At 36.5% G+C, this 17,313-nt stretch overlaps 1 protein-coding gene across 1 annotated transcript in view; it reads right to left on the reverse strand.

The window, feature by feature from the left end:
- Window positions 1-1,851: 1,851 nt before the first annotated feature.
- The window catches only part of LOC149839593 (phosphoinositide phospholipase C 2-like), an 84,832-nt gene continuing 69,370 nt past the window's right edge, over window positions 1,852-17,313 (reverse strand). Inside the window, exons 7-9 of the mRNA XM_090002658.1 lie at window positions 3,851-4,003; window positions 3,669-3,755; window positions 1,852-2,325 (exon numbers count right to left, since the gene is read on the reverse strand). Coding sequence (XP_089858784.1) covers window positions 2,032-2,325; window positions 3,669-3,755; window positions 3,851-4,003 — 534 coding nt within the window. The 3' untranslated portion in view covers window positions 1,852-2,031. The remainder of the gene's footprint in view (window positions 2,326-3,668; window positions 3,756-3,850; window positions 4,004-17,313) is intronic.

Here is a 17,313-nt window from a genome sequence, read left to right on the forward strand (position 1 = left end):
CTAATTGAATGCTTGTGCATAGTCAACCCTAGCCTCATTACACAATGACAAAACCATTGAATATTAAATAAGTGACAAGAAAACAAACATAAATCATCTACAATACCAACAAATATAAAAAAAAATCTTAAATATAATAAACCCTAAATGGTAAATCTTATGCCAAATATTAAATAAAATATAGAAAAATATACATAAAACATCCACAACAACAACCAAACACACATCCTACAAGGCAATTAAATGCTCATATCTACAAAAAAAAGTTGAATAAAGTAAAATATATATATATTGTTTGTATGAAACATATCGTTCGACCTAATCAGAAAAGTCAATGAGAAGGATACCACAACCTCATCGAAATAGAGTAAAAAAAATCACAAAAATCACAAGGGAAGAGAGAAAAGGGTTAAGGGTTTTAGAGGAAAAAGGGTTAAGGTTCTTTCTAGAAACAATAAAAAAAATGATTTTATATATGATTCATCAAGCATACACATATATAAAAACTGGTATGCTAAAAATTTACTCATGTCAGCACATATTTGTGGATCTCATTAAAGAGAAATTCATCTAGGAAGATTCGTGAGCACTCTTTGCGAAGGTCATACATTATTTGCAAAAGTAGCACCATATTTGCGATCTTCATATAAGACTGTGAAGGTCAGGGACATTCACAAAAATTACATGTGAATGTCTTCACACATTTGCGGACCTCCTTAAAAATCATTTACTTAAAGGAGATTCACATGGTAGCTCATGAATGTCATATTATATATATGAAGGTACTACCTTATTTGCAAAGTTTGACCAAAGTGTGAAGGTCGAAGACATTCGCAAATATTAATATGTGAATGTCGCCACACATTTGTAGACCTCCTTGAGGATTAATTAATCAAAAGAGATTCACATAGTAGCTTGCAAATATTGTCTATATATGCAAATTTTGTATGGTATTTGCAAAGGTATGAAAATTTCAGTTACAAAGAGGTTCACAAATTTGGTTATGTGAACTTCACGAGGTTCGTAAAATCATCAAGTGAATGTACTTTTTAGTGAGAGGTTATGAGATCCAGATCGGAACAACGTACATATATATCGCATGAACCTCTGAAGGTTTGCTCGTGCAAAGGGTAAAAAAGGCCCTAAAAAGTCAAGCATTTGCGAATTTGGACATGGGATATAGTATGGAAAATGTGTCAGTTTTGCCATACAATACAATCATTTTTCATTTTAAAAATTAGCTATTTGTGGCTGTTAATGTAATATTTACAACATTGTCAATTAATCACAATTTGTGTTTTTGGCAATTATTCATTGATTTGACGAAGATATTGCATGACAAGGTTGACCAGTTTTTCTCCCAATTAATCATGATTTACAAAGGTAAGCCCTGAGTCATTGCCCATGGCGAATTTGGCTACTATGTTGGGCTATTCTTAAATCACCCCCATTTACATGAATTGTGAGCGGTTGATTTTTATTATCATAAAAATCAAGTTTACCATATACTGAAGATGGCCAAACAAAATAAGCCATGCTAAGCACATCTGTATATGGTTAAATTCATGCACACGAGCATATTCCGCCATATAATATTGTGGTTGAGAGCCTCTATATTTTCCTGCACACACACACACACCATCTTCATTGTTGGTAAATTTCATTGCAAAGATAAAGGTGAAACCGCTTGTTTATCAGGCTGCCATCATCCCAATTATCATTACTCTCGTCTGGCTCAACCTAAATAGGGTTACGAATTGCCCATATGCACTCCCAGAACTGCTTTGCGTGGATGTTTCTAACAATAAAAGAAAATTTGCCACAAAACAAACAAAAATGCAAGGCAGAAGCTTTCACAGAGAAACCTTGGTATTACTGAACACATTTATCCACCTGTATCAACAACTGATGTTCCACAATATTTCACAATAGGAGGTACAAGCCACTCAAACCGGTACAACAACAATGCTTTATGAAATGGTAACACCTGTGGCAGAATGTCTGAGCAACTAGAAGCCCATTGACAACGTATCAAGAGAATTCAAATCTCATAAGAAGCTTTACAGATTTAAATTTCTCACCCTTTTTGTCAAAGAGTTGTACTGCTCGGATTCCAGGCTTCAATTCTGATATGGGAAAACATGCCTGCCCGCCAAAATCATCTTTCTCAGACATATCATATTCATGAACTTCAATCCGGAGCAATGCCAACTCAGGGAGAGTCAAGAGGAAGTGGAACTCTTCATCCCAAACTGGCGACCAGTTGTCCTCAATCGTCCTTGTTTTCTTCATTACAGTATCTGCTGGTACCCCAGCAATACCAACCTGTTCATTAATGGATCCAGAGCTTACTGTTATTTTGAAATGGAAGTAGTACAAAATGATTGGTTTAACATATCAATACCTTAGTTCTCTACAAGTCCATTAAAAGAAAGAATCCAGCATGCAGTTTTTCTGTTTAGAACAATACCACCAGGTTGAAACATCAAGGGCCCATTTGTTTCATGCAGTTTTCATAGGAAATTGCTCAGCTGGCATCACTTTCCCTCCCTTTCTTACCATGGCTGAAACAAACACCCAAGCATCATGGCAGAAAGTGCCATGATGGTGCAAGTGAACCCTTGTTTTTCCCATGACCTTCCTCTTTTCATGTGTAAATCCCTTCATACCACCTCCCTTATAAAAGAACTTTCATGGGAAGATTGAGCTGGCAGGACTTAGAAATCTGTGCCCCTTTCCCATGAAAGACTCTTTCCTTCCATGGGAATAAAAAATGAAGGGGCATCAAGGGTGCATTTGAATATCTCTGATCTGAGGTCCATGGGGATTCTATGAGAATAGGATCACTGGTCCTCAGTTTGAGAGATGAGGTAGTTGCAAACAGAAATGAAAACCAAGGGCATGGTGAAGAGGAGGAAGAACTGACGATTTTTGCCCTAGGAGGAGGGATGGAGCCAGAAATTCTTTGATCTAAGGCCCTTCCTGGATATTGAATCTGAGTATTTCTGGTACCTTGTTTGCATAAAACATGATTGGAAATGGGGTCCACGTCAAATCCGATCCTATCCTTGGGTCTGAGATCCAAGGCATTCAAATGAACCATAGCAGTAAGAGGAAAATGTGATGAAACAGATATTAAAAAAAAATCAGCATTTGCAGTTGTGCCATTCCATAATCTGCAAACTGGAAAACTTCTCTGTTTTTCCTCTCTTTATTACAGTCGGTCTTTTCACTTACACTCTACTTGTTACTAGTATCCAACTTTTCCACTAAACTCTATCCTGGACATGAGGGAAAAAAAGAAACGGGAGATTTGTATCAATCACATTTCATAAAGGAGATCAGTTCATTGGCTTCCGAAAAAGATTTGCTATAGCATTTAAGTGTTTCTTTAGTTTTTGCTTTTTCATGATAGTCTTGGGGAATAGCCACCAGAAGGATTCAAAGCCTGAGAACCTTTGGTTAGAATGGCATGACTCTACTAAGCATGTTCAAGACTTTGCCAAATGTTCACAAGCACGATGATGGGTGCCACATCCTCCTTACACTGCAAAGGCTTTCAGTTTTATATTTTCCTTTGTTTTTAATATCATGTCAAAACATGGAAAAAATTGACCACTAAAGTGAAAAGAAGGTCCATAACTTATTAAAGATAGAAACAATCATACCCTTGCATAGAAATCAGGTGGGGAGTATGTGTCAAAGTGTGTTTTCTTGAAATCCAAGTACCATCCATCCCCCATATACACTTTCACCTGCTCAATCACATGAAGGTAATTACAGAAGTACAAGAAAATTATAGAAGGAAAATTGATGGACTAACAATAACTCTGAGCTGGCTGAAATTTACCTTCAAGGTCTTTTTCACTGGGAGCTTCGCTTGAGGGTCAAAAACCTTACCATTAGGGCCATTCTTCATCAGAAATTCAGGTTTTTTAATATATCCACAACCTCCATTGGCTCTAAAAAATCCATGCATTAACCACAGTGACCTTCCATACCCCTAAAAGAAAATAGAACTAAACATTGTTATCTAACAAATTTTATTTGTACTTTTTTTCGTATTAGCTTGGTAAAAGCAAGTTTTTTTCCAGCGTTATATATATGGGCAAACACATCAGCTATCATACAGATTTATGAGTAGCTCAATTAGTCTCCAAAATTCCAAATGCAGGCATATCAGATCAACATCTTATGCTACACTCAAGTATAAGGTCAACATAGACAAGCTGCAGCTTAATATTTTAAGAGCCATTGTTGTTGACAAGCACTTGATCATTGACCAGGCAGATTACAGTAATAACGAAATTGGAAAACAAAATTCTCCAGTCACAACTCAGCATATCAAGAAGCAGAGACACCTAAGAGATGGTCTCTTTAGGAAATGATTTTTCTGGTAAAAAGAAAAAGAAAAAAGAAAAAAGAAATGCAGCAATGCTGAATTCATTAAATCATAGAAAGAACAATCCTTACTCAAAATATGGCAATCAATCAGACATAATGTTTAAGTTGACCATACGCAAATCTGGCAACGAAAAAGAAAACCTGAGACTTCAAAAAAGTGTACAGGAGACTCATCACTGTAGAAATGCATGATGAAAGGAGTTAAAATCAACTCTGGATGAGCTTTAAAATGGATGACTTCATTGCTTCTGGAGTGACAGTTGAAAGGGAAGGGTATGGGAAATGGCATCATGAATTTGGTTGCTAAAGATACATGGGAAAGGGTAAGTGCAATCAGATTGTTTTTTCTCGGAGTTGGGGCTCGAGTAAATTTCTATACATCTTGAAAGACGGGAGGCAACTAGGATGTTATTTCATTACGTCAGTATATGGCTGATCATTCTAGATTTTGATGAAACGAGACCAAATTTAGTCTGAGTAACCTGCCTAGTGAACTACCTGAGCTGGTCAGAGAGATGAGGGTCAACATGGAATTCTTGACCATATTTCCCTCTTGATGTAATTAACTTGAAGGTGCACCTCTTATCTAAATGTGAAAGAATCAAAACGTATCAATTCTCAAACCTCTTTTTATATTCAAATACCCTCCTTTTCTCTATCAGTTTAAGGTGTGAAACGGGGTTTGCCTGAGAAGAGGAATCCTAGTGTTATCATCAGCAATAATGGAACTATTAGAGGTGTTTGAACTACCTTGCCGTGATATTCACTGCCCTTAATGAATGAGGCTGCACTTGTTGGGGTTTTCTCCACTTCGCTATGATTGGAGTAAAGTTGAGTAGGGGCATTGAAGGAACAAGCCTAGTCTTTCTTATGGGTTTTGTCATCCACCATATACAAGAGGTTACCAGCATGCAATTAGACTTGAGGGTTTTGTCATCGACTCTATACAAGAGGGTATAGGCCCCCAATGTGATACGACATTTAAAAAGAAAATAAAAATAGAAAAAATAAAAAAAATAGAAAATAAAATAAAGAAGAAATTACAAGCATTATTCCAAGTGGAATATGCGTAAAAGGTGAAATTACAGAAATACCCTTTCGGGTATTATGGACAAATAAATATATATATATTTATATATACACATAGAGATACGTATACATACATACATACTATATATGTATATGTATCTATATATATAAATATATATACTTACAATGTTGGTTTGCAATTACATTTTAACAGCCTCCTAAAACTTACGGTGCGATAATCGCAAGTTTGCCAAGAAGAAAGTGAAATCTGGGCGAGCAAAGAGCCTTAGTGAAGAAGTCCGCCAGTTGATACTCAGACGTCACGTACAGGAGATCAATGACCTTCTTCAAGTATTCTTCCATGACATAGTGGCAGTCCATTTCTATATGCTTTGTTCGCTCATGAAAAGTGTGATTCTTGGCAATATAAATTGCACTCTTGTTATCGCAGCATAACTTGGTTGGTTCTCTAATGAAAACTCTCATATCTTCTAGAAGACGCTGAATCCATACAATTTCCATGGTGGTGGACGCCATGACTCTTTATTCTGCTTCGGTAGAGGACAGAGAGACCTTCTATTGCTTTTTACATCACCAAGAAATCAGAGACTGACCTAAGAAGATACAAAAACCAGTGGTGGAGTGACGATTATTAGGGTCACCTTCCCAATCTGAGTCAGTATAAGCAATTAACTTTAATTCAGAAGAAGAAGACAAGAATACTCCCTTATTTACAGTTCCCTTTAAATATCTGATGATGCGAAGCACAATACTCATGTGAACGGTTGTGAGAGCATGCTGGAACTGACTGACAATGTGAAATGCATGAGACAAATCAGGCCGAGTGATGCTAAGGTACATCAACGAGCCTACCAGTTGCTGGTAAGGAGTAGGATCAATTAGAAGGATCCCGTCATCGATCTTCATTTTTGAGCCAACTATTTCAGAAGTTTCGCAAACTGTCATCGGAAATTCCTGACCTGTCAATAATTTCACAGGCAAGTTTAGATTGAAATAAAAAATAACCACGTTGAGAATAAGCAACCTCAATTCCAAGAAAGTATGTTAGAAAACCTAAATCTGACATCTCAAATTTCGAAGTCAAGACAGACTTAATACCCTTGACTCCTTAAACATCATCACCTGTAATTAACATATCATCAACATAGAGCAATAATATCACAATGCCTACATCAGATTTTCTAGTAAATAATGCAGTATCAGTATAACAAGAAGAAAATTCATTTTCTAGCATTACACTGTTAAATCTATCATACCAGGCTTTGGGAGCATGTTTCAAACCATAGAGGGCTTTTCGAAGACAAAAAACTTTATCTTTAGAAATCTTCATGCCTGGTGGGGCATCCATATAAACTTCTTCGTTAAGATCACCATTTAAAAAAATATTTTTCACATCCATTTGAAAAATATTCCAGTTTTTTATAGACGCAATAGTAATAAGACATCTAACTGTAATCATTCGGGCTACAGGAGCAAAAGTTTCTTCATAATCAATACCATATTCTTAGCCATACCCTTTTGCGACTAAGCGAGCTTTGTATCTCTCCAGAGATCCATCGCTCTTAGTCTTAACCTTAAATACCCAACGACAACCTATAGTTTTCTTTCCAATAGGTAGAGCTTGGAATTCCCATGTCTTAGCTTTTCTAAGAGCATTGAGTTCATTTTGCATAACTTCTTGCCATTCTATACATTTTTTAGCTTCTTCAAAATTTCTTAGTTCAAAGTAAGAATGAATAGCACTAAGACAAGCCCTATATTTGGGTGAAAACGAATCAAAAGAGACAAATCGAGTTGGAGGTCTCCTATTTCTTTCAGATCTTCTGTGATCAGGAGTGGAGACAGACTCATTATATTGATCAATAGCACTTCTGAAAGTATCTCAATTTCTACGAAAATAGGTTATTGGGTCACTTGAAATTCTGCCTTCTTGGATATTGGGTGAGTTAAGTTCATCAATATCTACTCTATTTTCCCCATCATGATTTGATGATACTTCATCATCACTAGACATATCATCATTACTAGATAATAAGTCAAATAAGAAAGAATAATTAGTATTTTCCTGGTAGAAAACATTTCTTTCAAATCCGCTCTCATTTTCTAAGAAAGTCACATTTCTTGAGACATAACTTATCATTTCTAGGGTCATAACATCGAAACCCTTTTTGAGTTTCGGAATATCCAAGAAAGACGCAGGGAATAATCATGGGAGAGAGTTTGTCATTCTTATCAGTAAGTATAAAACACTTACAACCAAAGACTCGTAACATATTATAATCAGGTTCCATCTTATGTAAAACTTCAAAAGGAGAGATCTTTCCCAAATTTTTAAAAGGTAAGTGATTTATGAGATATACTGAAGCAAGGGCGGCCTCGGCCCAAAAGTTTTTAGGAATATTTTGAGATATAAGAAGGGTTCTAGTGGTCTCAATGATGTGTCTATGTTTCCTTTCGGCCAACCCATTTTTGTTGAGGGGTTTTAGGACAAGACCTTTGGTGAACAATACCACTATCCTCAAGATATTTTTTGAATTCATTGGAGAGATATTCTCCTCCAGAATCACTTCTAAATATCTTTATGTTGTTGAATTGATTCATGATCATTACATGAAAGGATTTGAAGCAAGAAAATACTTCATGCTTATACTTGAGAAAATAAATCCATGAATATCTAGAAAAGTCATCCACAAAGATTACATAGTAAGAAAAACCTCCTTTTGAAACAAGTGGTGCAAGTCCCCAAACATCTGAATGAACAATTTCGAAAGGTTTAGAAGAGAACATAGTTCTTTGCTCAAAAGGTAAACTTCGCATTTTCCCGATAATACAATCATTACAAGAACATGAACTTTTACAGAGATCTTTTGCAAAATGTAAATAAGACAACTTGGTGATGTTAGAATGACCAAGTCTTTTGTGCTACACATTTACATCTTTGTGTCGGACAACATTACAATTTTTTTTTTGGAATTTGAAGAGAATCCATATAGTATAAGTCCCCCTTCCTAAAGTCTTCCCCAATCAATTTCCCGGACCGGCGATCCTGTATTGAACATTTATCAAAAGAAAATTTAATATCGCATCCATGGTCCGAAAGTTGAGAAACAAAGAGAAGGTTTAAGTTTAGCTTAGGTATAAATATGATTTTTGGAATAAAAAAAATCTTGAGTTTCAAAATTTCCTATGCCTTTAATTTTAAGAGAGGTTCCATCCACAGTGGAAACAAAAGATGGTGAAATATTTTTTAAATAATCGGAAAGAGAATATATGTTTGGGGACATATGAAAAGATGCACCGGAGTCCAAAAACCAAGAAACTTTACCTGGAGGGGAAGAGGTAGATACGGCGGCACCAGAGGTAGCTCCCTTGAGGAGAGGTTGAAGAGCTTCCACTATTTGATTTAGTGAAAGAGATCCACTTGAAGATGCCTCCTCCTTTTGCAGTATACCGGTGGTGGCCATGGCTAGAAGTTTCTTCCATTTAGGGCATATAGGTTTGATATGCCCCGGTTCTTTACAAAAATGGCTTTTTGCTATAGTCCTTCTTTCCCCCTTGCCCACTATTTCCTCTTTGATTTTGTGGTTTGAAATGAGGAGGACGATAGGCTTTTACATTGTTTTCGGGTCTTGATACAACATTGACCCTATCATTTTCTTCATAATTAGAAGGAACAACAAGAACATTTGATCCTTGTTTACTTATACCCATACGGGTCTCTTCACCACTTAATTTAGTGAGAACATCCTCAAGAGAGGGGGGGAGTAAATGAGGATAAAAGAGACAACCTTATTTGCTCAAATTCGGGCCTTAGCCCATTCAAAAAGTTGAAGAACCGGTCTTCTTCAAGTTGCTTGTGACGGAGTTCAATTGCTTCTCCACTCCATTTTGGTTCGAGCATAGCAAGCTCATCCCAAATAAAAGAAAGGTCGGCGAAATATTCTCTAATAGTCATGTCGCCTTGTTGAAGAGTAAGAGTCTTCTTTTGAAGGTAGTATTTATGAGAAAGATCCCTTGAGGTATACATTTTTTTGAGATAATGCCATGCTTCCGAAGCTTTCTTGAACTTAATAATATTGGCACTAATCTTGGTTTCAACCAACGAAAAAATCCAAGAAAGAATCTTAAAATTCTTTATTTCCCATTCGTCATGTTTCTTAGAATAATCCTCAAGTGTTTTTGTTCTTTCATCCCCTTCAAGAATCTTGATTTCTCCATCTTTAACAATAGTAATTTTCGGTTTGGGTTCCGGGATTGTGCCTTGCACATAACCCCATAAACCTTTTCCTTTTATGTGAGCCTCCATGTTCCCGGCCCAAACATGATAGTTGGAGCCATTTAGTTTAAAGCCGAGAGCAAAGGAGGACTCTTTTCGCCCATTAGAGAGTAAAGATAGAGGGGGAAATACATACCAAAAGGATATCTTTAAGTCTTACTTGTACAAGATTCTTCTAAAATATTGGAGAAGCAAGATCCACCACTTCAATATTCAAAACACTGAAGGCACGCTTTTCGAGGCACTCAAAAAACGAAGAATTCCACGATCCTCTATCACAAACTTGGCTCTGATACCATGTGAAATGTCTACGAAGAGACAATACATATACAAGCACAAATACTTTACAAAAGATGTGCACGAAGGCACTCACACAACACTTGAACAACTACGCACAAATGCATAAAAATAGCAAATATGCACTAAGGCATGTGTTTCAATAAAAAAGAAGAATGCTTGAGACTCTCAAGCTTGTTTATTACAAAGGAGGAACACCCCTATTTATACAAGCAAAAGGGACCACATGGGGGGCACCCAAAGGAGTCGTTGGGGAGCCCCCAACGGTCACATTTGTGACCGTTGGGGGCCCCCAACGACTCTATTGGGAGGCCCCCAATGTGATACGACATTTAAAAAGAAGAAAATAAAAATAGAAAAAATAAAAAGAATAGAAAATAAAATAAAGAAGAAATTACAAGCATTATTCCAAGTGGAATATGTGTAAAAGGTGAAATTACAGAAATACCCTTTCGGGTATTATGGACAAATAAATATATATATATATATACACATAGAGATACGTATACATACATACATAGTATATATGTATATGTATCTCTCTCTATATATAAATATATATATACTTACAATGTTAGCTTGCAATTATATTTTAACACTTATATCTCTCAAGAGTTTCATCACTCTTGGTCTTGACTTTAAAAGCCCACCTACATCCTATACTTTTCTTTCCTTTAGAAAGATCCTGAACCTCCCATGTTCTAGCTTTCCTAAGAGCTCTTAGTTCATTTTTCATGACTTCTACCCATTCATTCATCTTTTTGGGTTCTTCAAAATTTTTGGGCTCAACGTATGAGTGTATGACACTAAGGCACACTCTATGTTTGGGAGAAAATGAGTCATAAGATATGAATCTAGAAGGAGGTCTCCTATTTCTCTCAGTTCTTTAAGAACTTTCACCCAAAGTGATTGTTTCACTGGGCTCACTATATTTTTCTATAGCACTTTTAAAACTGCTTTGGTCTCTATGTCTGTATACAACAAGTTCCCTAGAAGATCTATCATCAGCCTCATAATAGATAAAAGACTGAGGAGTATTGACATTCTCTTCTACATCATTTTCACATGGTGTGGATTCCTCATCACTAATGTCATCATCCCTTACAAAAGATCAAATAAAAAAGAATAATCCATATTTTCCTTATGAGATTCAGATTTTTCAAATCCACTAACATTTTCTAGAAAGCTTACATTTCTAGACACATATAACTTATCATTCTTGATATCGTAGCACCGAAATCCTTTTTGAGTCTCGGAATACCCAAGAAAGGTACATGAAATGGCTTTAGGAGAAAGTTTAGCATTTTTATCTGTCAAAATAAAACATTTGCACCCAAAAACCCTTAACCTACTATAATCAAGATCTCTTTTATACAAAATTTTAAATGGTGAAATTTTATCCAAGTTTTTGGATGGAAGACGGTTGATAAGATAGACAGATGCAAGGGCAGCTTCGACCCAAAATCTTTTTGAGATGTTTTGGAAAAGGAGTAGGGTTCTGGTTGTCTCAATAATGTGCCTATGTTTCCTTTTGGCCAGACCATTTTGTTGGGGTGTTTTGAAACAAGATTTTTGATGAATTATCCCATATTTCTCAAGATAACTTTTACAATCATTTGAAAGATATTCTTCCCCATAATCGGTTCTAAGAATTTTTAAATTTTTGTCAAATTGATTCTTAATCATCATATGATAAGATTTAAATGTTGCAAAAACCTCGTGTTTATATTTGAGAAAATATATCCAAGTAAATCTAGAGAAGTCATCCACAAATATCACATAATAAGAGAACCCTCCTTTTGAAATAATGGGTGTCGGTCCCCAAACATCTGAATGAACAAGTTCAAAAGGTTTTGTAGTAAACATGGATCTTTGATAATATAGCAAACTTCTCATTTTTCCAAGTGTGCAATCATTACAAACAAAATTTTCTTTATGTTTGGCAAACGGAAGATACAAAATTTTTGTGACATTGGGGTGGGCAAGTCTTTTGTGCGCCATACATTAATGTCTTTATGATGCAGCACATTACAAAAAGATTCTTTTGGAATTTAAAGAAAGTCCACATAGTAAAGATCGCATTTTCTAAAGTCTTCCCCAATCAATTTCTCGGACCGGTGATCCTGTATCCAATATTTATCAGCTGAGAATTTTATATTACATCCATCGTCCGAGAGTTGAGAGACAGAAAGCAAGTTTAAATTTAGTTTTGGAATAAATCTAATTTTAGGAATAAAAAAATCTTTTTCTTTAAAATTTTCAATTCCTTTAATTTCAAGAGAAGTTCCATCGACAGTTGAAACAAAAGATGGTGATGAATTCTTTAAAAAATCGGATAAAGAACATATGTTGGGGAATATATGAAAAGAGGCACCCGAATCTAAGAGCCAAGAGGTCTTACCAGGAGAAGAATAGGTAGATGTAGCGACTCCAGAAACAACTCCCTTAAGAAGTGGTTGAAGCGCTTCCATGATCTGCTGTAGAGAAAGAGCTCCATTTGAGGGAGTCACATTTTCTTCCTTTTGAGATGTGGTGGCCATGGCAAGCAACTTCTTCCATTTTGGGCAAACAGGTTTGATATGCCCGAGTTCCTTACAAAAATGACATACAATTTTGCTGTAGTCCTTTCTTCCTCATTGACCACTTGATCCTTGATTTTGATTTTTGAAGTGAGGAGGCTTATAAGTTCGAACATTGTTCCCCGGTCTTGAAACGGCATTAACGACATCACTTTCTTCATTAGTTGAAGTTGCAAGAACACTCATATTGTTTTTGCAAGTATTCATACGTGTTTCCTCCCCACTAAGCTTTGTAATGACATCTTCAAGCGAGGGGGAAACAAAAGAGGAGAGAAGAGCGGACCGAATTTGATCGAACTCGGATCTAAGCCCATTCAAAAAATTGAAAAAATGGTCCTCTTCCAATTGTTTGTACCTAAGCTCAATGGCTTCTCCACTCCATTTAGGCTCAAGCATGGCGAGTTCATCCCATATGGATGATAATTCCGCAAAATATTCCCTTATAGACATTTCATTTTGTTGAAGGGTCAAAGCCTTTTTTTGAAGATAGTACTTGTGAGACAAGTCTCTTGACGTGTACATTTTCTCAAGATAATGCCAAGCTTCTGATGTTTTCTTGAATTTAATAATATTGGCATTGATCTTAGTTTCAACCGATGAAAAAATCCAAGAAAGAATCTTGAAAATTTTCATTTCCTATTCCTCATGTTTCTTGGAATATTCTTCAAGAGCTCTACTTCTTTCTTCTCCTTCGAGGATTTTAATTTCACCTTTCTCTACCAAAGTAATCTTTGGTTCGGGTTCCGGTATAGAACCAAGAACGTATCCCCAAAGACCTTTACCTTTTATGTGAGCTTCCATGTTCCCGGCCCAAACATGATAGTTTGAGCCATTCAACTTGAAGCCAAGAGAGAAATTGGAGTCTTTTTCGCCCATTAGAGAGAACAATAGAGAAAAAATCACGTACCACAATAAGATTTTAGATCTTGTTGTAGGAAACTTCTAAAATATTAGATGAAGATAAGTCTCCACGTCAATCACAAAAAGCTTGAAAGCACACTTTTCGAGACACTCAACCACATGTCCTTCCTTCTTCAAACCAAGCTCTGATACCATGTAAAAATGTCTACAAAGAGACAATACACATACAAGCACTAATACTTCACAAAAGATGTGCATAAATGCACTCAAATAACACTTGAACAAATATGCACAAAGGCGTAAAATAATGCAAACATGCATGTAACAAGGATATATTGAATGAAAAGGAGGAGCTTGAGTCACTCAAGCCTTGAGAAAATATAAGAAGACCCCTATTTATACACCTTTAGAGGAGCCACATAGGGGGCTCCCAAAGGAGTCGTGGGGAGCCCCCAACGGTCACATTTGTGACCATTGCGGGCTCCCTAACGACTCTTTTAGGGAGCCTCCCTAGGTGGCGCAAACCACAAAAAAGAATAAAAGAGAAGAAAAGAAAATTACAATCATATTCCAAATGGAATATGCATAAAATATGAATTTATAGAAATACCCTTTTCGAGTATTATAAGCTATATATATATATATATAATATATATATATATATATATATATATATATATATATATATATATATATATATATATACAACGAAAAATAGGATTACATTTTAACAAATGTGTGGTGCGATGAGAACTTCGCGTGGGAAGGACAAGCTGCCCCAATTCATAAAAATATCATTCCATGCCCACTGCAGCAAAATGCGATAGAAGGGGCAATCCAAAATAGGTGCTTTATTGATTCTTCCTCACAAAAACATAACGGGCAGCGACTGACAAGATGGAATCCTCTGCTCTTGAGTCTTATCTCTGTATTAACCACATCATAAAGCACTAACCAACCTATTAGAGATGCTCTAAGTGGGTAGAAAAATCTCCATCATTAGTGAGTGGCCAAGAGACGTGTCTTCATGTTGTAAAAGATAAATGCTCGATAAGGAGGTCATAAGAGCAAATCATTGCTGAAAAGCTATGTCCGAAGGCTCTCTACACAACACAATATCTCATGTTCCCGTAGTGGAGGACCAAAAATCACACACTTTGCCATATTTTGCTCTAGCAAGATTATAAACAAGAGGATACAAATCTCTAAGCTTGAGATCTCCAAGCCAAACTTCTTGCCAAAACAAGGTTTTGTTGCCGCTTCCCACTTTCACTCTAATCGCCTCATTGAAGATATCCAATACCGAGATAAATCCCTTCCAAATTCCGGATCCTCGTTTTCATCTATGATTTATGGATCAACACCAAGGCCACCCCTCCAATCCATATTTCTCCAAAAAATATACAACTAATAGCACCTTTCCCATGGCAAATTCGCTACAACCACTTAGCCAATAGAGCACTATTGAATCTTCTTAAGTTGTGGATTCCGAAGCCTCCTAGGTGCAAAGGTTGAGATATAGTGGCCCATTTAACAACCGCTTTTGACCTCCCTTCCAACAATTCATTCCAAATAAATTTTTGAAACAAGGTATTAATTCTCTTCTCCACCTTTTTCGGAATTTTAAAATTTTGGAGAAAATGTATTGCCAAACAAGAAATATTGTGGCAGACAAGGTTAATCCTACCCTCCTTTGAGAGAAAGCAAGAGGCACATGAATGGGTTTTTCTACAAATACGGTCCTCCACCGCACTCCAATGGGATGCTCGAGAGACCCCCAAGCATAATGGTAACTGATCATGCATAGCTTATTCATAATTTTATATATTTTTATGCACAATATTGTGCACATTCAGTGTTAAAAACCTATGCTTAGTCGATTTTTATGCATTTCCCAACAGGAAAGTTTGTGTCGTGTTATATCGCACTTAAAGTGAAAACGAAGCAATTTGGAGCGAATGGATCAGATAAAAGGTTGAAGCTCCAAATTAACCTATTTGTATTTTAGAATACTTTAGTTTTCTAACAGGTTTTTAGAAATATTTTTTAAAAGTGAGGCTTTTTGAATTTTTTTGAAATTAGATTCTTTTTTAGAAAAAATTCTAATTAATCCCTCTTAACCCTAATTGCCATTATAAAAGATTTTTATGGAGAGGGGGGGGGGTCTTTCTCCTCTTGAGATTCACGCCCTCTCCTCCTTCTCCCTCTACTTTTCTCTCTCCTCTAGCAGGGTCCTCCTCTCTTCTTCTTCTTCCTATCTTCCCTTGCTCCTCGCCGGCTCCTTCTTCTCTCATCGAAGGGCGGTGTACGTGCATGATCGTGAGGAAGACTGCTCTTTCTCTTCCCCATCCATCGGAGGCGAACCCCAGGTAAGCCCTTTCTTTCCCGTTTCTTTATATTTTATTTTATTTTTTTTTCATATAGATTAGTTTTCTTTTTATTTTTGCATGTATATGAATCTGTCCTTATTTTTGTAGATTAGTCGGCATTAATTTACTGCATATAGATTAACTTCTTTTTTTTTTGTTGTTTTAGTATCATAGTTAGATTTAAAAAAAAAAAAAGTTTTAGATCTCATCAGAGCTGATCACAATCTGATCATATCAGTCAGTCAGCTAGTCCAGGTCTGACCGGTTGCTGAGTCAGATCAGCCGAGCGGTAGACCCGATCTGTGATTGGATCTGCTGACCAGATCAAAGCAAATCAGGCTGGGCTGACTTAATCTGTCAGACCAACCTGATCAGGCCAGTCGAACAACAATCAGATCGGTCTGATCTGCCACCCGATCTGATTGTGCAGACGTGATCTGCAAGAAAAAATCTTTTTTGTTCTGCCGGGTCTGGTAGTTGAGCAACAACATGGTAGACCCGATCTGTCGCGATTCGGAACAGATCGACCTATCGTTCTTTCTTTTTTTGATTCACTACCAGCATAATCGCAGCCAGACCGGCCTGATCATGTCTGATCTGCCAGGCCAGCTAGCCCAGACCGACTCAATGTCAATGAGCCCAGATCGGCCCTGCCATACCAGATTTGTGATCTGAACCACTCAGATCTGATCATGATCGGGTCTACTAGCCTAGATCGATCTGATCAGACCTGCCGATCTAGCCGATCAATTGGCTAGTCCAATCTACCTAGATCTGGTTGCTTTTGAGTTAATCAGAACATCCGTTGCGGGGCAGTGGTTGAGTTAGACTATGTGCCTCGATTTTTGCTATTCCTTGTATTAGTTTAGTGATGGGTAACATTCATTACATTTAATTTTATACATATAGATTTTAGTCCCTAAATTTGCTTTACCTGTTATTTTATTGCAACTAACCTTAACTAGATTAGACAGTCTAGTTGTTTTGTTTTGTTTTGGTGTTAAGTTTTGCAGGTGGGTTCACTCGTGGGATAAAAGTGCAATAGCGAGAGCCATGCCCGTGCGAAGCAAAAAGAAAGCTAGTTCGCGAAAAGAATAGAGCCCTGCAAATTTTTACTTTTCTTTATTTTTTTTTTTTGGGGGGGGGGCTCGGGTCCGTGCGAAGCAAAGTCCACAAGTTTACCTTCGAAGCTTCCCCCCAAAGAACAGTCAATCATCCTAAAATAAAAGGTGTGAGATTGAGACCGAACCCGAAAACTTGTTGTGCCTCAAGGAAAAATAAAAAATAAAAAATTAGTATTATTTTTAATTAGTAAGTTTTTAATTAGTTTATTTTGCTTTTTATATCTTAATCTCATATTTTTTACTACTTATTTGAGATTTTCTATTTCTTATTGGTTGTTGCTTGCTTTATAGGACATTATATTTTTCAATTATATAATTAGTTTTTCAGTTATGTAATTAGTTTCTTAGTTACT

The sequence above is a fragment of the Nuphar pumila genome, chromosome 4, assembly GCF_984573655.1.
Source record: "Nuphar pumila chromosome 4, dmNupPumi1.hap1.1, whole genome shotgun sequence".
Classification (NCBI taxonomy): Eukaryota; Viridiplantae; Streptophyta; class Magnoliopsida; order Nymphaeales; family Nymphaeaceae; genus Nuphar; species Nuphar pumila.